The sequence below is a fragment of the Beta vulgaris genome, chromosome 1 (genome assembly GCF_026745355.1).
Source record: "Beta vulgaris subsp. vulgaris cultivar EL10 chromosome 1, EL10.2, whole genome shotgun sequence".
Taxonomy (NCBI): domain Eukaryota; kingdom Viridiplantae; phylum Streptophyta; class Magnoliopsida; order Caryophyllales; family Amaranthaceae; genus Beta; species Beta vulgaris.
The window spans coordinates 18,708,951-18,734,077 of record NC_079202.1 but is presented as its reverse complement, the minus strand read 5'-3'; the positions used below and the strand labels follow the sequence as shown (position 1 = coordinate 18,734,077).

General features: G+C 35.3%; 1 protein-coding gene across 1 annotated transcript; it reads right to left on the bottom strand.

The window, feature by feature from the left end:
• Positions 1-18,608: 18,608 nt before the first annotated feature.
• Positions 18,609-22,019, bottom strand: LOC109136307 (uncharacterized). The gene is made up of 3 exons (XM_019252269.1): positions 21,793-22,019; positions 21,464-21,686; positions 18,609-18,749 (listed from the first exon to the last, which is right to left on the bottom strand). Exons 1-3 carry the CDS (start codon positions 22,017-22,019, stop codon positions 18,609-18,611), a joined length of 591 nt encoding a protein of 196 aa, XP_019107814.1.
• Between the last annotated feature and the right edge of the window lie 3,108 nt (positions 22,020-25,127).

The following is a 25,127-nucleotide window of genomic DNA, read 5'->3' as shown; positions in this document are numbered from 1 at the left end:
AACCAGATCTTACAAAGAATGCCAAAAAAACGAAACCTTATGAGAGATTAGATCTGAATTTTGAGCAAGATCTTGTACAAATAGCAAGTAAACCCATAATTTAACTAAAAAGAACTAAATTTTGCTGAAAATTAAAGATTAAAGACAAATCCTTGAAATTCGAAAGGAATAATCCGTCGTCGCCGCTGAAGCATGTTTTGATTGAGAAGACGATGTCTTATCGTCGTCGGTGAGTTGTGTTCCTTAGTTGTCTGCCGGTGAGTTAGAAAAAGATTGGAGGGAGATGGCTTACTGCCAGCGAGTGAGAGATTCGTGGGCGAGAGACAAGGGGAGGTTAGAGAGAGAAGGGAGATGGAAAGGTGAGGAGATAAGATCTAGGTTTACAAAGATCGTGCAAGTGGTTTGAAGAATTTATTTAGGCCTTTGTTTATTTAAGTTGGACAACATCAACGTGCGATGCAGCAGTTTAGGTGGAGTGATGTGCGGCAGACGAAAAATTATTGTGGGTAAAAGTGATTTGTATCAGATGGGCTAAGGGGTCCGATGCAAATCACCTTTTTGCAACGCACCACAAAGACATGCGACACAGATAGGCCTTCAAATTTTGTCACCTGGATGCAGCGATGTGCGTCAGATGGGCCTCAGTGCCCAACGAACATCCTTGTAACTGAGCTATATGCGTCACACATCATTAGGGTCTGACACATATAGCTTATATCTGGTTCTTGTGCAATGATGTTTTGCGTCGCACACTAGCTCGCATAGGATGCAAATTATGTTTTTGCATCATTTTCCTCGTCGTGCGACGCACTTGTGGGGGACGCAAATCGTCCTTTTTCTACTAGTGCCTGAGTAATAAGGTCCCTCAGAATGATCAATAAAAGTCAGCTTTTTTGTATACAGGTTTTAAACATGGGATGGGGAATAAGACTAAAGGTAAAGTTTTCATCATGAGTCGTCGTGAGGCTGAGAATGTTTCTGAGGTAGGAATTGGAATAGTTTTCAATAATTTTTCTATCTGTCAAAGTGTTATTTGATTTTGGAACATCTTGTTCATTTATTTTTTAGTGGAAAAGCTTCAGCTAGGCAGTCTAGTGTCTATTTTATTAGATATTGCATTACCATCAGGAGAAATTTCTAGTTGTACTAGGTTGCATAGTCAAGTACTCTTAATGATAACTAGGGTGAACTTTTCGTCCGATTTAGTTAAGTTTGAATTATCATACCTCAATGTTATTTTGGGGATGGATTGGTTGGGAAGATTCAGGGCTCGAATTGATTGTGAGGCCTAGAAGGTGGCCTTCGTAGGTCCTAAGAAGGAAAACGTAACCTATAGAAAGTTTGGGAAGGATAAGGGAATGAAGATAGTGTCTACAATAAGGATTAAAACTTATGTGAGGAAGGGTTGCCCGTTATTCTTATGTAGAGTTTAGAGGATTGAAAAGGAATATTAGAACAGGGAGGTTCCAGTTGTATCTAAGTTTTCTGACGTGTTTCCAGTAGAGATACCGGATATGCCACCTGTTAGAGATCTTGATTTCACCATGGATTTGATGCCAGTAACTAGACCTATGACGAAGGCTCTATCTAGAATGGCTCCAGCTGAGATGAAAAAGTTAGAAGTTCAGTTGGAGGAGTTATTGGAAAAAGGATACTCCCTCTGTCCCAGAATACTCTTAACACTTGTCAAGGCACGTAGTTTTAGATGATAAGTTGTTGTTTGGTTGTCAATTGTTATTTTATTAAAAAGTAGATGTGATAGGAGGTAGTAGTTAGTAAAAGTAGTATTATTTTATTTTAAGGAGAGAGAATGTGGGCCATGATTAGAGTTGGTAGGTAATAAGACTGGTATTAGTTTATTTGGAGGAGAGAGAGTATGGGCCAATACTTAATAGGTAAAATGATTAAAATAATAGTGGGTCATATCCCAAAATAGAAGTGTAAAGAATATTCTGGGATAGATAAAAAACGAAAGTGTAAAGAGTATTATGGGACAGAGAGAGTATATAAGACCTAGTACGTCTCCTTAGGATGCACATGTATGGTTCTGAAAACAAAATACGGCAGTTTGAGATTGTGCATTGACTATCGGGAGTTGAACAATGTACGATCAAGAATAAGTATCCACTTCCAAGGATAGATGATTTGCTTAATTAGTTGAAAGGATCAGGGATTTTCTCAAAGATAGATTTAAGGTCAGATTATCACTAATTGAGGCTTGTTGAGGATGATATTCCTAAGACTGCATTTAGGACGTCTTATGGTCACTACGAGTTCATAGTGATGTTGTTTAGTCTGACCAACGCACCTGCAATGCTCATGGATTTGAGGCATAGGATTTTCATAGCTTATTTGGATAAATATGTGGTTATGTTTATATATGATATCTTGATATATTCGAAGTATAGGAGCAACCATAAGTTGCATTTGGGATAAGTTTTGTCCACCCTGAGAGTGCATAAGTTATACGTCGAACTCTCTAAGTGTGAGTTTTTGTTGGATGAGATTGCCTTTTTGGGCCAAGGTATCTCAAGGAGAAGGAGTTTCGGAAGATCCTGCTAAGATTCTAGCAGTTCGTGAGTGGCCAACACCAAACACAGTGTTTGATATAAGGAGTTTTTATGGGTTAGTCGGTTACTATCGAAGATTTGTGAATGATTTCTTGAAGATGTCGAGATCAATGACTAGCCTAATGAAGAAGGAATGTAGGTTTGTCTGGACTCCACACTGTGAAGAAGTTTTTATGGCGTTAAAGGAAAGATTGACTACAACAATTGTTTTACCTCTGCCTGATGAGAGTCAGGAATATGAGGTTTATAGTGATGCTTCCAAATTTGGGTTAGGGTGTGTATTGATGCAGAATAGGAAGGTCATCGCTTATGCTTCTAGGTAATTAAACCCATGTAAGGTGAATTATCCACCATGATCTTAAATTAGCTGCAATAGTGTTTGCTTTGAGGATATGGTGGCACTACCTGTATGGGGAAACGTGTAAGTTGTACACGGATTATAAGAGCTTGAAGTATATTTTCATTCAGAAAGAGTTAAACATGAGGCGGAGGAGGTGGTAGAGTTGATTAAGGATTATGATTTAGAGATCCAGTATCATGAGGGGAAAGCTAATGTTGTTGCCGATGCATTGAGCCAAAAGATGAGTCATTCAATTAATGCAATGGTGTTACCGAGTCAGTTATGTGTGGAGTTTCGAAAACTATCATTGGAGGTAATTGAAGAGGCAGGTGTTGAAGAATTATTGAGTAATTTGTCGATTCAACCTTCGATCTATGATGAGATTAAGGAGGGTCAATCGAAGGATGAAAAGTTAGAAAAGATTCAGGAGAAGATCTAGGAGACAGGAGATTTAGGTGTTGGATTTCCATATAGTTGATGATGGGAGTATCTGGTTCAAATGGAGATGGCGTGTACCATGTAATAAAGAAGATTTGAAGCGCAAATTAATGGAAGAAGCCCATAGCTCCCCAAATCGATATACCCATGTGGTGATAAGTTGTATAAGGACATGAGCAAACGTTTTGGGGGCTAAACATGAACGGAGAGGTAGCACAGTTCTTGGCTAAGTGTCTCACATGCCAAAAGGTCAACCTTGAGCACAAAAGGCCACAAGGGAAGGTTCAACCTTTGGATATTTCGAGTTGAAAACGGGATTACATGTTAATGGATTTTGTGTTTGCTTTACTAAGGACTAAAGCTGGAAATGATACAATTTGGGTAGTGGTAGTACTTGGTCGATGGCTCGGTTGGCTAAAGCGTATGCGAAATGGGTCGTAAAATATCCTGGTGTGCCTAAGGACATTGTTTTGGATCGTGATTCGCAATTTTTGTCCATCTTTTGGCAGAGTTTGCACTTTGGGCACTAATCGGTTAATTAGAATAGCTTTTCATCATACTATTAACGGACAAACAAAATGACCAATTCAGATTTTAGAGGATATGTTGCGATCTTGTCTTATGGAGTATCAGGATTCGTGGGAAGATTTCTTGGATTTGATAAATTTCCTACAACAATAGTCATCACGCAATTATTGGTATGGCTCCATTAGAAACATTATATGGTCGGAAGTGTAGAAGTACAGTCTGCAGGATAGATACTAGTTCTTGGAGCTTAGTTCTCAAAAAGACGGTTAAACTAGTGAAAGTGATTCAGGAAAAGTTCACGACATCTGAAGATCAAGAAAAGAATTATGCGGATTTGAAGGGGAGAGATGAAGAGTTTCAAGTTGGAGAGAATGTATTGTTGTAAATATGTCTAATGAAAGGGGTAATGCGCTTTGGGAGGAAAGGAAAGTTGAGATCAAAGTATATCAGATCATATAAGGCGTTAAAAAATTATCGGGAAGGTAGCATATAAGTTGGCTTTGCCAAATGAGCTATTCAAGTCCACGATGTTTTCCATATATCTTAGTTAAGGAAATATATCTCAGATGTGTCCCATATGCTACAACCTGATATCATTGAGCTAGATGATAGTTTGATTTACGATGAAGCACCTGTAAGAATCCTTGATAGTAAAGTTAAAAGTACTCGGACTAGGATTGTTAGATTAGTCAAAGTATTTTGGTCAAACCATTAAATAAGGAGGCAACTTGGGAAGGTGAAGCAAATATGGGCAAGAAATATTCGGAGTTGTCTTCTATGGTTTGTTGTCGAGGTACGCGGGCGTAACTACTTTTAAGGTGGTAGAATGCTATAGAGTTTTGCATTTTTACCATGTTTATGCATTTTAGCATACTTTTGAGTTATTATATGCATTTTAGGCAGGAGCATTTGAGTCAGAAACTACAATTTTAGATTTTCGATTCACTTTTGGTCAGAGACTATGGCTTTTCACCTTAAGTTTTGAGGTTGAAAATTCTTTTAAGGGGGGTAGACTATAATACCACATATTTTCAAGTATTTATTTTTAGTAATTAGATATTTATTTTCTAAAATAAATATTTTAAACAAAGGGTGTTTTAGTAATTTACTCATTTTAAATTATTTTGGCGGGAAGATGGCGCCAAATTTCAAGTTGAAATTCTTATTGAGTTATTTAATATATAAAGCATTTAAAATATTTAATCAAAAATTATTTCTTCTTTGTGATGGAGTTTTGAAAAAAAAAACAAATTAATGGGTGATGGTCGGCCACCCTTAATTAAGGGGTGGTTGTAACACCTTGTCCTTCTACAACTAAGATACTAAACAATATCTACATGAAATTGACTAAAACATACATGTTAGTGGAAATAAGGTCAGGACGGTTATGCTGCTCAAAAACAATAAATAAACGTAAACTCAAACTGAAGTTTTCATAGCTTCAAAATAAAACAACTCAAAAGTATTATAGTTCTAAAACATAAAGGAACATCCAAAAACCATAGTCAAACCACAATACTAACCAAAAGCTACAAGACATGCAAGTCTCACACAAAAATCTAAATAAGTCTAAATGTCCTTGAGACCTAACATTATATATGGCTCTCTATTATCTTCATAAAACTCATCCACTAGGAAAACTATGAGAAGCTTCCTCTCATTTCCGACCCACACTCTGCTAGCCCAAGCAGTCACAAGTCTACAGATCATTTCCATCTGCAAAGATATTATTAAATAATTTCACGGTCAACGGGGAGTAACTAGCAGTTCTCCAAAAACAAAAACAAAAAAAAATTAGAGTCTAATTCAGACATGGATAAGTAAGAAATGAAAGAATCAAGCCAAGACAACTACAATATGCATCCATATCCATAAAGCTCACAAGTAATACAAATTAAAAGTAAATAACAAGTACTAAGATAAAATAAATAAATTATCTCAAGAGTATTTAAAGAAAATATAAAGTATATGTAAAACAAGTTATTGAGTCAGAAACTGAACGCCAGTGAATCGCAATCCACTTCCTAAGGTGTGTCAGATCGCAATCTCCAGGTCAATCTATGGGCTTACGTTCCCCACTGCCAGTGTCTAAAAATGGCCAAACTCCCGATACAGGGTAAAACTCGCAGAATCCCCTGTACTCTCGTACGACAACAATTAACCCAAGTTTTCCCCTAGTTAGCAAACTAGGTGGTTGGCATGTTGTTCACCAGGGACTACATATATCCCACCGGATGTTATTATCTCAAAAATAAAATCGTAAATATCATAAAACCACCATTCATCTCAATAGTTTTCATCAAAGGGATATCACTCGGCCTTATATCCACAATTGATCATTAGAAATCTATTCAAAATTACTTATAAGAAGTAACTTAAAAATTTACCACAAATACTTTCTATGCATTTAAGCATAAATAATGATATGAAAAGAGTTTTACAGCACCAACAGTAACAACCAGTGATGTATACCTGGTGAACATCATACAAGATCACCAATAACATGCAAAGCATACATACAAACACAAACAGAAATAATGCAATACAAAACATTGCACTCGGCACATGAGCTCGCGTTCAGTATGCACCTGTATGTCTAGCGCACGCATCACCTTGCGTTTGACGCATCTCGGTGCGTCTGACGCCACCGAATAACGCTACTAATTAACCCCAAAACTCATTAATTCAGAAAAACGTACATAACAAATTATTCTTACACTAACTAAAAGTAAATATAATAACACCCCATCATAACCACAGTAACTATCATCAGCCTTCAACGAATGCAAAAAGTTTCATTTTAATCTTGATTATTGATCTCTTAATAATTTAAAAGAACAAACCAAATCACTAACAAAATCACAATAAAAATTATTTTACAAATTAAACCAAATCGTAAATCACAAAAAAAAAATTAACATACAACCATCACAACCATACTAACACTGTAATAATTTTATTTCAAAATTTCGGACTCTAAAAGTCATTTTTAACAATAATTTACATATTACTCAATAAAATACTTAAAATTAGAAATAGAAGCCCAAAAATTCACATAACATGCACACACCCACGGTAATACAGACTACGTAAAGAAACAGATGTTTAGGCCTCAAAAACTAATATTCACGAATTAATTAGTAACAATCACGAAAATGCAAAAATAAAAAATTTAATTAAATAAACCCAAAAACAAATAGACAATAATTATTCTAAGGCATGAAAACCATTTTTTAAAAACAGATATTTCATTAATTGAAGGCCAAATTGCATCTACAATAGATATTAAAGAAAAACAAGATACAATTAAACAAGGTTAAATCAAATTCGTCTTCGAAGAAACTACAATGAACCAGATCGGCAATATAGTGCATCCCCCTTGTATTTGCTGAATCTATCAGTTATTTCTGAGGAAGTCTATCATTCTGACATAGTTTTGGAAGAGCATTCTTGATTGAGCTATGTTAACCGCATCCGAGATTCCTATACCTTCATGTTGAGTCTCGAACTTCAACCGATGAGAACAATTTCTCATATCAAAAAATTAAAAAAAAACCCTACTCACAACTCCCATAGGAAAGAAGGATATCTCCACAACATAAACTAAAACCCCATAACAGAGTATGAAGAAATTTCATAAATAGATACTAATTTATTCAACAAAACAAGAAAATGAACTAAAAACTGAAAATAAAAGGGGAAAAGGGGCTTACCGTGGATGAAATCATCCATGGCAGCCCCTAAACTATTGCAGAAGAAGTAGAGGAAGCTAGGGTTTTAGAGAGAAAAGAGAGAGCAGAGGGAGGCTAGGTTATTAATAAGTAAGACATAGACAAATGATTACTTGACATATGCTGTTTCGAGTATTCTATATTTGAAGCGAATAATTTATTCAATAAATATTATAATTGTATATATATACACATATATACATATATATATATATATATATATATATATATATATATATTATACATATATACATATATAATAATATATACATATATATACATATATATACTATATATACATATATATATATACATATATATATATACATATATTAATATATATATAATCATATATATATATATATACATATATATATATATATATATATATATATATATATACATACATATATATACATATATACATATATGTATACATATACACATATATATATATATGTATATATATATATATATATATATATATATATATATACATATGTATTACGCGATAAATCGTTGAATTTTTAAATCACGCCGAAACCTTAAAAATACTTGATAACGAAAAAATAATTCTAATAAATTATGTTATAAATATAAATATAATTCACATTTAGCATGTCAAATAATAAAAATATTTCGTCTCCAATTAATTTATAAAAATTTGAAATCATTAAATTAGAAAAAATAATAATTTTAGGAAAAACATTTGCGAAAACCTATAGGAAAATTATGGCGTGCTACAATCTCCCCTCCTTAAATAAAGTTTCGTCCTCGAAACTTCGAAAACACAAAACAAATAAAACAAACATACAACGAATACCTGAAATGAATAATTTCGGGTATTTTAGTCGCATCGACTCTTCGGTTTCCCGTGTAACTTCTTCGTACTTTTGACTTCGCCAAAGTACTTTAACCAAGGGAATCACCTTACTTCTCAGAGCACAATTCTGACAGTCTAATATACGAACTGGTCGCTACTCAAATGTCAAATTCGGCTCGACTGAGACCGACTCAACAGGAATCACATGCGAAAGATCACTAGGATACCTGCGCAACTGCGACACATGAAATACATCATGAACCTTCGACAGCTCTGGTGGCAAAGCCAAACGATATGCGGCCTCCCCAATTCTTTCAAGAATCTCATAGGGACCCACATACTTCGGACTCAATTTGCCCTTTTAGCCAAAACCCATTACTCCTTTCATAGGAGAGACCTTCAGAAGCACCTTATTTCCCACTTCATAAGTAATAGGTTTCTGTCGCAAGTCAGCATACGACTTCTGCCTATCTTAAGCAGCCTTCATCTTAGCTTGAATTACCTTCACCTGCTCAACATTATCCTGAATTAACTCTGGGCCTAAAATCAATGAGTCACTGATGTCGCTCCAGCAAGTGGGACTACGACACTTCCTTCTCGATAGAGCCTCATACGTAGCAATTTGAATACTAGCTTGATAGTTGTTGTTATAAGAGAACTCCAGCAAACTAAATGACTTGACCCAAGACTGTTGAAATTCCAAGGCACAAGCATGAAATATATCTTCCAAGGCTTGAATAGTTCTCTCAGTCTGACCATAGGAAGCCGCATGAAATGCAGTATTGAGCTTCAACTTCGAACCAAAAGCCTCCAGCAAAGCAATCCAGAAATGGGATATAAATCACGGATCACGGTTAGAGACGATGTCTTTGAGAACCCCATGAAGACAAATAATCTAATTAGCATAAGCTTCAGCCAACTCTTCCATGGACCAAGTGTCCTTCATCGCAATAAAACGAGCCACTTTGGTCAAACGATCCACAATCACCCACACCGCATACTTTCCACCAGCAGCCCTTGGCAAACCCATCACGAAATCCATCGAGATAGAGTCAAATTTCCAAGCAGGAATAAACTAGTAGAATAAATGTTAATTGCGGCAGTCATTAAGTGGCATATTGTTGCGGTTGTGGCCGCGCATCAATTAAAGGCGCAACAATAGGTGATTACATATTGCTGTGTTTTTTAACCGCGGCAATAGAACAACCTATTGCTGCGGTTCTTACCCAAAATCACAGCAAAAGGTATTTTTTTAATAAAAAATGAAACCTATTGCTGATGTTTTTGGTAGGAACAGCAGCGATAGGTATTTTTCTAATAAAAAAATGAAACCTATTGCTGCTGTTTTGATAGGATCAACAGCAATAGGTGTTAGAGGATGTTTTTTTTTGGCTAGCTAGAAAGGAAAATGACTGAAAAATACAAATAAAATTAGAAAAATCTCATCAACAACAAATCGCACTACCACCAATGTAAATATATACTTCCTCCTTTTCATAATATTCGCTACACTTTCCTTTGTGGGAAGTTTCACATTACTTGCTACACTTCCTCTTTGGCAATAAACTCTCTCTATCTCTCTCCTCTCACATGGGTCCCTTTTCTTCTTACTCTATACCTCTCTCTTTTCGAAAAATTGCCTAAGAGTCCGTGAATTGAGAAGTGTAGTGAGTAATATGAAACGGAGGAAGTATAAAAGATCGAAAAAAAATTAGTATATAGAAAACCATTACAAAAAAAATATAAAAACTAACAACGAAAATATGCAAAATAAAAATCATTATATACAAAATAATTAAAATATATATATAAAAACTAACAACGAAAATATGCAAAATAAAAATCAATGTATACAAACAAAACCACCAATTAAAAAAAATGTAAAAAAGTATATAAATTAAATTAAATTATCAGATCTAATAATCGAGTAAATTAACTCCGAAAAAATCTCGCTACCACCAAAAAAACTGAACCACATCTGTCAAATATGATTTGTATACGAACCACCGCTATCACCACCGCTGTCACCACCATTGATATCGACCGCGCACATCTACATCTGACAGATGTAGTCCAATGACAAGAAAGAACAACGAGGACGAGAGAGAGGGAGGACGATCTGCAGCAGTGAAGGAGATGGGAGGAGAGCGCGACGATTTTCGCTGGAGAAATTATAATCGGTGACTCATCGAACTAAATGAATTGCCAAAAAACCGACAACAGAGGAGAGAGAATCATCCAAATTAAACCTTGCAGAAATTTAGTAACCAAAAACAAAAATAAAACCCTAGAAATCAGAAAAACCTACATCACCTTATCAGAACCTTCATGTGTTTCCATATCTTCGATCTTGGCATCAGGCGAGATCTTCAAGATCTACATGAAAACAACAACAACAAAAAAAACTAAGTAAGGGAAGGGGAATGGTGTTCCTCTACAACTTCTTCTTCCACCACGTCTTCTAATTTCTTCATCACCACCCCATGGTTGAGGCCAACTTGTTCCTTCAACTCCTCCAAGGCACGGGCCATAAAGTCCATCTTCTTTTGTTCTGCCAACGGTATCACTCAGTAAGAATCATTTTATCATTTGCATCCAAAGTCCAATGAAGATGATTATAAAATTTGATCATATGTTGAGCAGGAAGACAAACATCATTTACCCAGTTAGCATCATCCGGAGTTTCCTGTTCCTTACCCTTGGAACTTGAGGCAGATGGTGGATTTTGTGAAGGAACTGGAGGGGTTATAATGGAAGGTTCCTCTGTTCCGGGAATGGAAACAGAAGGTGAAGGGTGATAAATTTGAGGAAGGAATGGTGGTGTAGGTGGAAGAGTTGTGGAGGTGGAAGCAAAAGGTTTGGGCCTTTATTTCATCCTTCAACTGCTCAAAGTGGAAGGAACAGAGAAGGATGAGGTGAATGGAGGGCAGTGTGGTGAAAGGAACAGAGAGTTTAGGAGATGTAGGTGGGGTAGGTTCCTTGAGAGTTGAGGGTTCCTGTTCCTCAGCATCCGAAAGGACTCATGGAGAGTCCTTGTTGGAAGGAACAGAAACATTGGGAGCAATTTTTAACGATTGCTCTTCCTCACTCTGAGGAACAGAATTTAGGCTTGAAGCAATGTGTTTGCGCCTCTTAGGTTTTGGTTCTTCAGGTTTAGGAACAGGTACCTCCAAGATAACATCATTATCTTCTTCTAAATCAAGCTTAGGCAGTTTTCTTTTACTTGAGGAACTTGGAACTGTTCTCCCTTGAATGAGTACTCTATCTTGGACAGAAAGACCAAGTCCATTTAGAGTTTTCTCATTCAAGATGTTCCCTTGTTTGACTCCTATTGTTGTCCATCCACTAAGTCTCACTTCAAAGTGATGAAGTAGAGAGGTTATCAATGCACCGTAACCAATTACATAGTTGTTTTCAATACAATGTTAAGATGTTGAATGAAGAGGGAAGGGAAATTGATTTGTATGTGGTGGTCCAAGCAAAACATGTAACACATATCCAGGAGACCCACTTCATTCCTCTTTTCAGTTCGAGGAATGAGTGCTCTCCATACCAAATTAAATAGTACTTTGTGAAGGGGAGAGAGTAGGTTATGATTTGAGTTTGTTTTGGCCAGCTGTTCCTCCAAAATATTCTAAATTTTGTCTGAGGAAAATTCGGAAAAGAAACAGTTCCTTTCCGTTTAAAATACAAATCAGTTCCTTTGCAAGGAACTTCCCAACTTTGCCAAGTGGCTTGATTAAACCTTATTTTCTTTCCTCTAACCTCAGTTGTGCAAACCATTAGTATTAACAAAATTTGCACAAATTCATCCATAGCTAAGGAACAAGAGCGTTATTTAAAGGCGAATTCAAACAAGAATTCCATGCCTTGTTCCTTTAGAATGGAGTTAATTCTTGAAATTCAACTTTATTTGCCCATTCTAAATCGATGCAAAAACCCAAAACATACCTAGATTCACTTCGTTCGACCCGTTTCTTGGAAGACGAAGAAACAGTTCCTTTGGAAGGAACAGGTGTGATTTCTTCTTCTTCCCCCTGAGTTTGTTCCGGGGTTTCTTCTTCATCGTCTTCCCCAATAAGTTTTCTTCGCCGCATATCCTTCTAGGAGATTCTAATTTGTTTCTCTATGGGGTTTTCTTGAATTTGTCGGTTTCAAGGGTTTTGGTTGGAGATGAATTTTCCATTTTTGAAGTTGTGTAGTTTTTGATGTGGGAAAAGGTGGAGTTTCTTGAAGTTTTTGCCATGATTTGAGAGGTTTGAGGTTTTTATGGAGTATCAAGAGGTGTGATGAGGTTTCGGCTATGGTGAAGATGAAGCGTTTAGAGGAACACGATTTCCTTAGATGAATTGAAGAGTGAGGCTTTTTTTGCATGTAATAGTAATTATTACACGCGGGAAAAAATAAAGCAAATAAAATAAAAAGAAAAGGAAAACGAAAAGATGATAAATAAGAACAAGATTTAATTAAACTGTTCCCTTTTATTTGGGATTTTTCGGATTTTTCGATTTTTATGATTTTAATTTTTGAAAGAAAATAAATGCTAAGGAACTTGTGCTATAGGAACAACTAATGCTACATATCAATGTCCTTCATATATGCATGTTTCTTACCTTAGGAACAGTAAGGGGAGTATTATGTGACATTTGTGAGTTGTTTAATTTCTTTGAATTCAGTTTATGTTTTGCAACATTCCAATTTGCAATGGTCTTAGGCAATTAAACACAATTATTTTTAGCACACAAAGTCACTCAAATTGATTCAAACATGGGGGAATTGACATAGGAACAATCACTTAATTTTTATTAACCTTAACTCAAGCCTTAATTTTTCATATCTATCCTTTGCAAAGGCTTAGTTAGGATATCAGCAATTTGATAATCAGTTTGACAAAACTCAAGTTTAATCAAACCTTTTTCAACATTTTCTCTTAAAAAGTGATGTCTGATATGTATATGCTTTACTCTAGAATGATGTACTGGATCTTTAGATTACTTATAGCACTTGTATTGTCACAATAAATAGGAACACATTCAAAGTTTATTCCATAGTCACTAAGTTGTTGTTTTATCCAAAGCATTTGAGAGCAACATGCAGCAGCTGCTACATATTCTGCTTCAGCAGTGGATAAAGCAACTGTGTTTTGTTTCTTGGTACTCCAAGAAACTAAACTATGACCAAGGAATTGTGCCATACCTGAGGTGCTTTTCCTATTTACAAGATCTCCAGCATAATCTGCATCTGCATATCCTTTTAGTTCGAATGTATCACTTCTTGGATAGTAGAGTCCAAGATCATCTGTTCCTTTAAGATATCTAAGAATTCTCTTACAGCAGTAGGTGAGACTCCTTTGGATTTGCTTGAAATCTAGCACACAAACCAACACTGAAAGCTATGTCTGGACGACTAGCAGTTAGATACAAAAGTGAACCAATCATTCCTCTATATTTTGTTTGATCAACACTTGTTCCTATGGAGTCTTCATCTAATCTAGTTGAAGTTCCCATAGGAGTGTGATTTATCTTTGAATTTTCGAGGCCATATTTCTTTAATAGTTCCTTTATGTATTTTTGTTGGTGAACAATTATCCTTTTCAGTTTGTTTGATTTGAGTCCAAGAAAGAAATTTAACTCACCCATCATACTCATTTCAAATTCATTCTCATGAGATTGAGAATTCTTTGCACAATGTTTCATTAGTAGCTCCGAATATGATGTCATCAACATATATTTGAACAAGCAAAATATCAGTTCCTTTAGATTTTAGGAACAAGGTTTTATCAACCTTTCCTCTTTTAAAATTGTTTTCTAAAAGGAACTTTGATAATCTCTCATACCATGATCTAGGTGCTTGTTTTAACCCATAAAGAGCTTTATCAAGCTTGTAGACATGATTTGGGAGATTATTATTTTCAAACCAGGGGGTTGTTCAACATATACATCTTCGTTTAGATAGCCATTTAAAAATGCACACTTAACATCCATTTGATATATTTAAATCCCATGTAAGCAGCAAATGCAATTAAAATTCTAATGGCTTCTAATCTAGCTACAGGAGCAAAGGTTTCTTCATAATCTATTCCTTCTTGTTGATTATAACCTTTTACTACAAGTCTAGCTTTGTTTCTTACAATGGTTCCATATTCATCTAGTTTGTTTCTAAACACCCATTTTAAGCCAATTACTTTTTGTTGTTTAGATGAGGAACTAGATGCCATACCTTGTTTCTTTCAAACTCATTTAATTCAGCTTGCATTGCAGTAATCCAATCAGAGTCAGTTAAGGCTTCTTCATGATTTCTTGGTTCCATCATTGATAGGAACGCATGAAATGCACAAAAGTTCCTTAACTGAGATCTAGTTTGCGTACCTTTGGATATGTCGCTGATTATGAGTATCATGGTTGTATTTTTGTAATCTCCAAGGTTTTGGTTGAAACTCTCTTATAGGAACATGTTGTTCCTCATGAGTTCCTTGAGTAGATGAGGAACTCTGATCAGTTGTTCCTCTGTTAGCCTCGGTGGACTCAGTTCCTTCATTTTGAGGAACAGGAACATCTTCTCCTCCTTGAGGAACAGGAACATCATTGATGTCATTATTTTCAAATTCCTCGTTCCTTTCCTCTTTCACTTCTTCTTCTTCTTGTGAATCTGTGTTCCTTATACTTGGTTGTGCTAACCCTATCTCATAGTCATCAACCTGTATGCTTGGATTATGTTTTGTCAGATTCATCAAAGATTACTGAATGCTTTCTTCAACACACATAGTTTCTTGTTATATACTCTATAAGCTTTACTATGTGAGGAGTATCCTAAAAATGTTGCTTCATCACTCCTTGCATCAAATTTTCCAAGATTATCTTTTCCATTATTATGCACATAACATTTGCACCAAATGTTCTAAAATAGGTGATGTTTGGTTTCTTTCCAATAAAGTTCATAAGGAGTTTTATTAATGATAGGTCTCATCATGGCACGATTAATTATGTGACAAGCAGTATTAACAGCTTCAGCCCAAAAGTTCCTTGGAAGTTCACTAGCAATTAACATGGTTCTAGACATTTCCTCCAAAGTTCTATTTTTCCTTTCTACAACACCATTTTGTTGTGGTGTTCTAGGGGCAGAAAAATTATGATCTAGGCCATTATCTCTGCTTAAGTCATCAAATTTATAATTTTCGAATTCTTTGCCATGATCTGATCTAATGTGCATTATTTTATGATCCACTTAAGTTTTGAACTCTTTTAGCAAAGACAAGGAACTCATCATAAGTTTCATCTTTACTAGTGAGAAAAATAACCCAAGTATACCTAGAGTAGTCATCTACAATCACAAGTACATACCTCTTTCCACTTCTGCTTTGAATTCTCATGGGTCCACATAAGTCCATATGAATTAACTCTAATGGTTTAGTGGTACTTACAATCGTTTTAGATTTGAAAGAGGATCTTACTTGTTTACCTCGTGCACATGCATCACAAACTTGATCAATATGAAATTTTATGGATGGTAATCCTAAAACAAGGTCTTTTGATCTAAGTTTCTCAAGATAATGAAAAGCTAGCATGTCCTAGACGCTTGTGCCAAGAAGTGAATCATCTTCAATAACACTAAGACAAGTTAAATTGATTTGAGGAACAAGTTCCAGATCCACAATGTATGTGTTCCCTTTCCTTGTTCCTTCCAATACCTTCTTAGTTTTAATGTTGATGATCAAGCATTTTTCTTTATCAAATTTTACAGTGTTTCCCTTGTCACAGAACTGAGAAATGCTTAATAGATTTTTTTTTAGACCTTCAACTAAAAATACATTTTCAATGGAGTGTAATGGTGACTTACCACCTTCCCAGCAACTATGTTACCTTTCTTATTATCACCAAATGTTACACTTCCACCTTCATAGGTTGTGAGTGAGAGAAACTTTATTTTGTCTCCTGTCATGTGCTTGGAACAACCACTATCGAGATACCATGTGTTGTTCCCCCTCACTCCAACCTGCAAAAATCAACTAGTTGTTAGTTGAAGGAACCCCATCTTTCGTGGGTTCCTGTTCTTGACTAGGATTTGTTTTGACAACCCATTTTTTCTTACTTATTGTCACTTTTTCCCAATCATTTCAGACTTTAATTGACATTAATTTATGTAATGACCTACCTTGCCACAATACATACAAACTTATCACTAGGTAGATCAACATATTTCTTTGTCTTGTTCCTTTTCTTGTAGTTTTCAAAACCAAGACCTTCCTTCCTTTTGGTCTGTGGTTTCTCAATCCACTTAGGAACTTTCATGATTTTGCCTCTGTTCCTTGCGACAACCAGTTCCTTTTTAAGATTACAGATCTGTTCCTTTAAAATATTTTTCTCTTTATTTCATTTTTCAATCTCAGATCTGTATCCTTTCAAAGGGTTGATCTTATATCAAAGGAACTCAGAACAGGGACAAATTCCTTCAAGTGTGAAATCTCTAAATTAATTAGATAATTTTCATTTTTCAAACTTTCATAATATTCTTTGATTTTAAGTTTTTATCAAATAAATCAAAAGAATCTTGTTTCAACATCTGTTCTCATTTTCTTAAGCCATTCTATGTGTTCCTTGCAACTTTAAGGCTTGTTCCGTTTGTTCACGTTTTTCACGTTCATCTCTACATTCAAGAATTGCATCATAAAGAAGATCATATATTTCAGCCTAGTTTTACCATCTAGTCTGACTCAAGTCCATGTTGACTTACCTCAATTTTTCTTCATCTTCTTTTTCGTCAATGTTTGCCATGAGGCAAAGGTTTGCTGTTTCTTCAGTTGGTTGTTCCTCTTCTTCTTCCGTCTCTGAATCTCCCCAAGCAGCTATCATAGCTTTGCGCACATTTGCCTTAGAGAAAGGTGCTTTTGATTCTTTGTTCCTTTCAGCAAAGCGTTCCTTGTTCCTTTCTTTGGTTTTGTCATTTTCCCAAAGAGGACATTCCTTGATGAAGTGATCTGTACTACCACATTTATGACAAGCAGCTTTGTTAGAAAATTTCTTAGTTTTACCTTTGAAGTTTCCATTCTTCATGTTCCTGTACATCTTTCGAAATTTTCGAACCATGAGGGCTGCTTCTTCTTCTTCTGAGTCCGAATCATCTTCATCATCTGCTTTGAGAGCAATTGATTTTGATTTGGAGCTTTCACCATATTCAGTATCAAGGTGAAGCTCATGAGTCATAAGTGACCCTGCCAGCTGTTCTAAGTTGAACTTAGTGAAGTCTTTTGTTTCTTGAAGAGCAGTGACTTTAGCCATCCATCTGTCCTTAGGAAGACAACTGCAATAGCCTTCCTTTGCCACACTCGAGAGTCATCCTTCTTCTTACAATACACAACTGTGTGCCCAAATTGTTTACAACCCTCACACTTCTCAGGCTTCCACTCATATACTACATCAATTTGTACAACATTCTCCTTCTCATTCACAAATCTAACATGATCAGGGAATACTTGATTAACCTCAGCTTCTATCAATACTCGAGCAAATTGTAATCTCTCTCTCTTGAATGTAGCTTGATCTGTCTTCAAAGCCTTTCCAATTTGGCCAACAATCTTGAATAAACTTTTATCCCCCCGGTATTTGATATCAAGCTTGTGAAGTTGAATCCACATAGGCACAGTATCCAACACATCCTTAACTAGGTCCATCTCAGGAGACCACGCTATCATGATTACAGGCTTCTTGTCAAAAAAATTGAAAACCTCCATTTAAAACTGCATCTCTATTCTCCATAGAAGTGAATCACACAATAAACATCCCCTTGCTTAGCCACCTTATCTACCCCCAATTTCTTCCAAATTCGACGTATAAATCCCTCCATGACATAAATGAGTAGATTCGCGCCCAAAACATAGCAGATAATAGAGGAGTTCAAGAAATCAACCGCATCTTGAATATCATCCGCATCAATTTTAACACATTTGTCATTTACATCATTCACTTCCATATTGTGATGTGTTACAACACATTGATCAGCACAATCACATTATTATTACTAAGCACAGAATTCTGATCATTCACTTGCAAAGAATTTATCACAACACCTCTATGAACTGAATTGCGATTACCTGGAGAAATTTGCAAAACAGGGGTTGTTTGACCAGGATCCGATTGATTCGACTTAATTGCAATCATCCACTCCGAAAACTGATATCTAACTTAAGATTGTTGTTGCAAATGCTTCCATGATGATTTTGGCGACAAATTTTCACCAAGATTCTCTAATTCATCATCATCAGAATTCTCAAATTCCAGAGCCTGAACACCAAGAATTTCATCCATCGCACGAGTTTTCTTTGCCTGTGATGAGGAAGGCACATTTAATTTCTGAGACTTCCAAATTGAATCAGAGTTTGTGCAATTAACTTGTGCTCGAGTTTTCCTAGCCATGTCAGCTCAGCTACACTTATCGTGTTTTTGAGAGAAAAACTAGGGAGAGAAAGACCCGCCTCTTGTTTATTTATGTGTCACAGTAACCTTAACTCTAGTGTCTTCCTATTTGATATTTAAACTTGCTTTATTTGATAGTTCTATGATATTAGCTAGTAGTTGCTACCAAATCATTTTAACCACCCCCCCCCCCCAAAAAAAAGAAAAACCCTTCAATTAAGTAACTTTGACTTGATAGACTTTAATTAATTCCATTTTTTCTGTGGTTCGACCCTTGACTTGCTTTTACTATGTTCTTAGTAATTGCTTGTTAGATTTTATAAATATTGTTTGAAAAGTGATTTTTGATGCCTTAATGACACACTAAAAACCTCTTATCAAACACGCCCAAATTTCTCCTTTTTTGAAGAATATATTTTAATATAAAACACTTGAGAAACTTGAGAGTATTACCGTCACGTGATAATGTTAAAAGCTAAAACTACTAACTAATAATAATTTAATAATGCAGCGAAACTAATGATAATAACTTCTCTTTATTGATAAATAAAAATTTATTGTTGCTACATGACAAAGGAAATTATAAAAATAATAACAATTAAACTAAGTTATGTATTATTCCTCACTAGCTTCCCCATGCGAAGTATGCATCAAATCAACCTATAAATTCTGCTCACTAAAAGGGTCATCACAGAGACAAAGCCATAAAACAAACAAACAAAAAACAAAATGTGTGTCAGTAAAAAATACTAAGTACATGGATATGCAAAAATCTAAATACTTTATTAAACATTCAAAATATTGCTATAAACCTTCCTTGGATACTTGTAATACATGTATAATATAAAATATATAACTTTAATAGAAACTCATTTTCCTTGCATATGTACCTTTCCTAAATTGTGCGCACCCTCCAAGATTAGTATTCCTTAATGACTTTATTACGAGAGCCGAGAGGAACTACCTTGTCCACATGGCTTAATATAAGGGGAATTACCTTGTCCACATGACTTATACAAAAGTACATGGGTAAATTATTATAGCTGTCGTTCCTGTTAATAAATAACAAGTTGTTGCTTCTTTATAATTGTGATCATAAAGATCATATATCTAATAAAAATTCTTTGAAAATAATCTTTTTTTAAAAAAAAAAATACTAATAAACTTAGCCATAATAAAAGTTTGCTCAAATAATAACCTTGAAACGTCATGCCATAAGTGACACATGACAGTAATATGACTAGTGAATTTAGTAATTAGTAACTTGTATCTTCTTTTAGCAAAGTCAACCATTACTATAAACAACCTAATGATTCTTAACGTGTAGTGGAAAACAAAAATACCAAGCAGTAGAGAACAATATATAGAATGATTCATTAGTGTATCACACTAATATATTAACACCTAGTGGTAAGTTTATTAACAAGACCATATTAGTAGAGTGGCCCTAATACTGCAAACATGGTAGACGAAATAAAATCGGCATTTTTAACATATATGTATAATTAGTATATATTACGGTATTACCCATTAAACATGTATTACAACACCAATCTGATTTCAACTGTTTTTCAACCCTTCAACAAAATTGTAAATAACTCACGAAGTTCATATAAAAGCATGATCTCCAATTCAAACAATACCCCTATAAACATGATATTATATATGCAAAACAATATTTAAAGAATTACATATACACGCACCTTAAAAATTAATAATTACTAGAGAGGAAGAGAAAGGATAAGCTAAGAGAGAGTGTGTGTTCAAACTTAAGAAAATAGATCTATTTCTCAAATTTGGTGTGAAGAACAATGGGTGGAGACCCCTATTTATACTAGTTGGATAGGTAGAATCGGAATAGGACTAGGAAACTAAAAGATGAATTTAAGGAAAAAATAAACTAATCTAGCTAAGATATAGCTAATATTTACTATTATCCAGCTAAGATTTGGAAAAGATATAAATTATCTCATAATACATAATTATATAAGGTAAAATAACTAAAAGATAAGCAAAAAGGAAAAAATTAACCAAAACTTAATCACTTCACACTTGACGTCTTAGCCACGTGAAATCATAAAAAAAAATTGTTTTTCTTTTTTTTTCTTTTTTTTTTTTTTTTTTTTCATTCTTTAAATCTTTTTCCTCTTTTTTTTAAAAAAAAATCTTTTTCGATTTTCTTTTAAGGAATAACTTCAACTACTAAACTAACTATTTGGATTATAATTTGTAAGCTTAGATCCAATATTTAATTTGGGCTAGAGTCTATTTGAAAAATCCATAATCTATTATTATAAAAGCCTATTTAAAACCTTTATAATTAATAATAAACCTCTTTGATAAATAAAACCCTTTTAAAAGTTATAATTAATAACTTACGAAAAATACGGAGTATTACAGACTACCCCCCTTAAAAGAAGTTTCGTCCTCGAGACTTAAAGCAAGCAAAGAAGAAATAAAGCATGTAATTCACATATACCACAAACTTTCTATAAAAATAAGTTGGCTCACATAATAACTCATAAAATATGTCAAACAAATAGGGTTCTAAGTCAACGTGCGAAACTCTTTCGCATTTTACCCCCCCTTAAAAGGAGTTATGCCCCTGTAACTCTAATACTAACCTCTGCAAAAAACTCTGGATATTTCTTTCGCATCTCAGCCTCTACTTCCCATGTTGCTTCTTCGGATTTCTTATTAGACCAGTGCACCTTAACGATTTTAACATCCTTATTCCGGGTACTTCTAACCTTACTGTCTAAAATCTTAATAGGTCGTTCTTCATAAGACAAGTTCTCATCAATTTGAACTATTTTCGGTTGCAACACATGCGATTTATCTGGGATACTGAGATAAATGGAACACATTATGAACACGACTTAATTCAGTGGGTAGGGCTAGTCTATAGGTCACTTTTCCAACTCTATCCAATATCTCATATGAGCCTACAAACTTAGGGTTGAGCTTCCCTTTCTTTCCAAATCTCATCACACCCTTCACTGGTGAAACTCTCAAAAGCACTTTTTCTCCCACTTCATATTCTTCTTCCCTACGCTTCAGATCAGTGTAGCTTTTCTGACGATCTTGGGCTACCTTAATCTTTTCTTGGATCATCTTAATTTGTTGCACGGTCTCTTCAATCAATTGAGGCCCAAGTATAACTTTTTCACTTACGTACATCGTTCCAATATAATGGGCTTCTACATTTCCTACCATATAGAGCCTCGAATGGTGCCATGCATATACTTGAATGAAAATTGTTGTTGTAGGAGAACTCTATCATATCTAGATGATCTTCCCATGAACCTTGATATTCCATGACACAGCTCTAAACATATCTTCTAAGGTTTGTATGGTCCTTTCAGTCTGACAATCGATGGTTGGGTGAAAAGCAATACTCATCAATAGCTTCGAACAAAAGGCTTCTTGTAGCTTCTGCCAGAAATTAGACAAAAATCTAGAATCTCGATTAGACACAATATCTTTTGGTACTCCATGTAGTCTCACTACATGCTTGATGTCGGCCTTAGCTAATTGGTCCATCGACCATGTTGCCTTCATAGGTATAAACACTGCAGACTTGGTCAATCTATCGACAATTACCCATATCGTATCATTCCCAGATTTACCCTTAGGTAAAGCAACAACGAAATCCATCGAAATAGAATCCCACTTCCATCCTGGCACATCTAAAGGTTGGACTTTCCCTTGGGGTCTTTTATGTTCACTCTTCACCTTTTGACATGTTAAGCATTTGGAAACAAATTCAGCTATGTCCAACTTCTTACGAGCCTACCAGAAATTCTTCTTTAAATGCATATACAACTTATCACCCCCTGGGTGCATCGAATATGGAGAATTATGGCCTTCCTCCATGATTTTCAATTTCAAATCTTCGCAAGCTTCGGGTATACACCACCTTCCTTCTATTCTTAAACTTCTATCTTCATGAATTTCGAGGTCTCCAGCATAACCCTCCCTCACCTTTTCTTATATATTTTCCATCTTTTCATATATAAATTGAGTTTCCCTAATTTGATGAAACATAGAGGGTTGAATGGTCAATGCACTAAACATTTTTTATACTTCTCCATATTGCATAACTTTAAGATTCGTCTTCTGGAAGTCTAAACATTGTTGATCTGCCACCACCATAATGCTTAAGGTATGACTTGTCTTCCTACTCAAGGCATCTGCCACAACATTGAATTTTCCTTCATGGTATTGGATATCCAAATTGTAGTCTTTTATGAACTCTAACCATCTCCTTTGCCTCATATTCAAATCCTTTTTGGTGAAAATGTATTTCAAACTTTGTGATATGTATATATCTTACATGTCATCCGTACAAATAATGACCCCAAATCTTCAAAGCAAAAACTATTGCAGCCAACTCTAGGTCATGAGCACGGTAGTTGACTTCATATAGCTTCAGTTGCCTTGATGCGTAAGCAATGAATTTCCTATTTTGCATTGAAACACACCCTAGACCATGTTTAGGCATCACTATATACTTCATAAGTATCACTCCCATCAGGTAAGGATAACACAGGGGTTGTGGTTAGTCTTTCTTTTAGGATGGTGAAGGCTTTCTCACATTCTGGGCTCCAAATAAACTTGGAATCATTCTTCATAAGGTTGGTCATGTGTCGGGATATTTTGGAGAAATTCTTAACAAAACGTCTGTAGTAAACTGCCAGACCTAGAAAACTTCTTACATTAGTTATAGTCTTTGGAGTAGGCCATTCACTAACGACTTCGATCTTTGCTGGATCAACGGCAACACCCTTCTTAGAAATCACATGGCCCATAAACGCCACTTTTTTCAACCAAAGCTCACACTTCGAAAACTTTGAATATAATTGCTTCTGTTAGAGGGTTGACAAAATTATTCAGAGGTGCTTCTCATGCTCCTCTTTATTCTTAGAGTAAACCAATATATCATCTATAAATACTACCACAAATTGGTCTAAGTATGGCTTGAAAATTCGGTGCATGAGATCCATAAATATTGTTGGCGCATTAGTTAATCCAAAAGGCATTACTGTAAACTCATAATGGTCGTGTATCCTAAAAGCGGTCTTAGCAATGTCCTTATCAATAATTCTTAACTAATGATACCCTGATCTTAAGTCAATCTTACAGAAAATTCCATCTCATTTCAGTTGGTCAAAAAAATAATCTATCCTTGGGAGAGGATACTTATTCTTGATGGTCAATTGGTTTAACTCACGGTAGTCGATGCACAATCTTAGACTACCATCCTTCTTCTTTACAAAAAAGACGGGCGCACCCCATGGGGATACATTAGGCCTTATGTATCCCTTTTCTAATAACTCTTCTAATTGGGTCTTAATCTCATTCATTTCAGCTGGAGTCATATGATATGGTGCTTTAGATATTGGGCCAGTTCCAGGCACTAAGTCTATGGTGAACTCCACCTCCCTTATTTGAGGCATTTTAGGGATTTCTTCTAGAAAGACATCCTGAAATTCATTAACTACAAGAATATTCTCCATCTTTTCTCTTTCCACTTCCAACTTTTTGCATACTACACGAATATAATGGATACCCCTTTCTCATACAGTTCTTGAGTTGCGTAGCAGAAATAATTCTTGGGCTGGGCTTCTGACTGATTTTTCTGTAGGTTACTTTGACTCCTTTTGGGCCTTTCAAGGTCACTTTTTGGGCTCTGAATTTTTCCAATCAATCCATTCCCATAACAACATCTACGTCATCTAGTTCGAATTCAATTAAGTCTGAAGGAAATTCTACCCTTACTATAGTCACTAAAACATCTTTATATAATTTAGAAACATTAATGACATCTCCAGAAGGTATGACTATATCCATGCTTATAAGTTCGGATTTTCCCAACTTAAATTTTTCCACTAAGGTTTTGGAAATAAAAGAGTGAGAAGCTCCTGAATCAAATAAAATCTTAACTGGAATCGAAGAGATGAAGAAAGTACCAGTCACTACGCCTGCAGTCGTTTCAGCCTCACGATTGCTCATGACAAACACTCGACCTTGATTATTTGCATTAGCCTGATTATCTCCTTCGTTCCCATTCTTAGGAGGAACACGATTATGGGTTACTGATTGTTGTTGGAGTCCTTTGCTCCTATTACCTCCCTAATTCTGGGTTGGCTTAGGATTTGCTGACATTAAGTCTTTCTGGAAGCACTCATACTCTTTGTGGCCTAACTTGTTACAGATCCTACAAGTTACCATATTTCCTTCACAATCCTTCCCTATGTGGTTTCTTGGACATCTTTTGCAGTAGTA

Bases quoted from the DNA above. Each gene is read 5' to 3' on its own strand.
- LOC109136307 (XM_019252269.1), bottom strand. From the start codon at position 22,019: ATGTACGTAAGTGAAAAAGTTATACTTGGGCCTCAATTGATTGAAGAG. The intron at 21,687-21,792 runs GTTTGTAGGCTC...CATTTATCTCAG, and splicing joins AAAGGGAAGCTCAACCCTAA to TATCCCAGATAAATCGCATG. The intron at 18,750-21,463 runs GTTAGTATTAGA...TCCTCATCACAG, and splicing joins ATCCAGAGTTTTTTGCAGAG to GCAAAGAAAACTCGTGCGAT.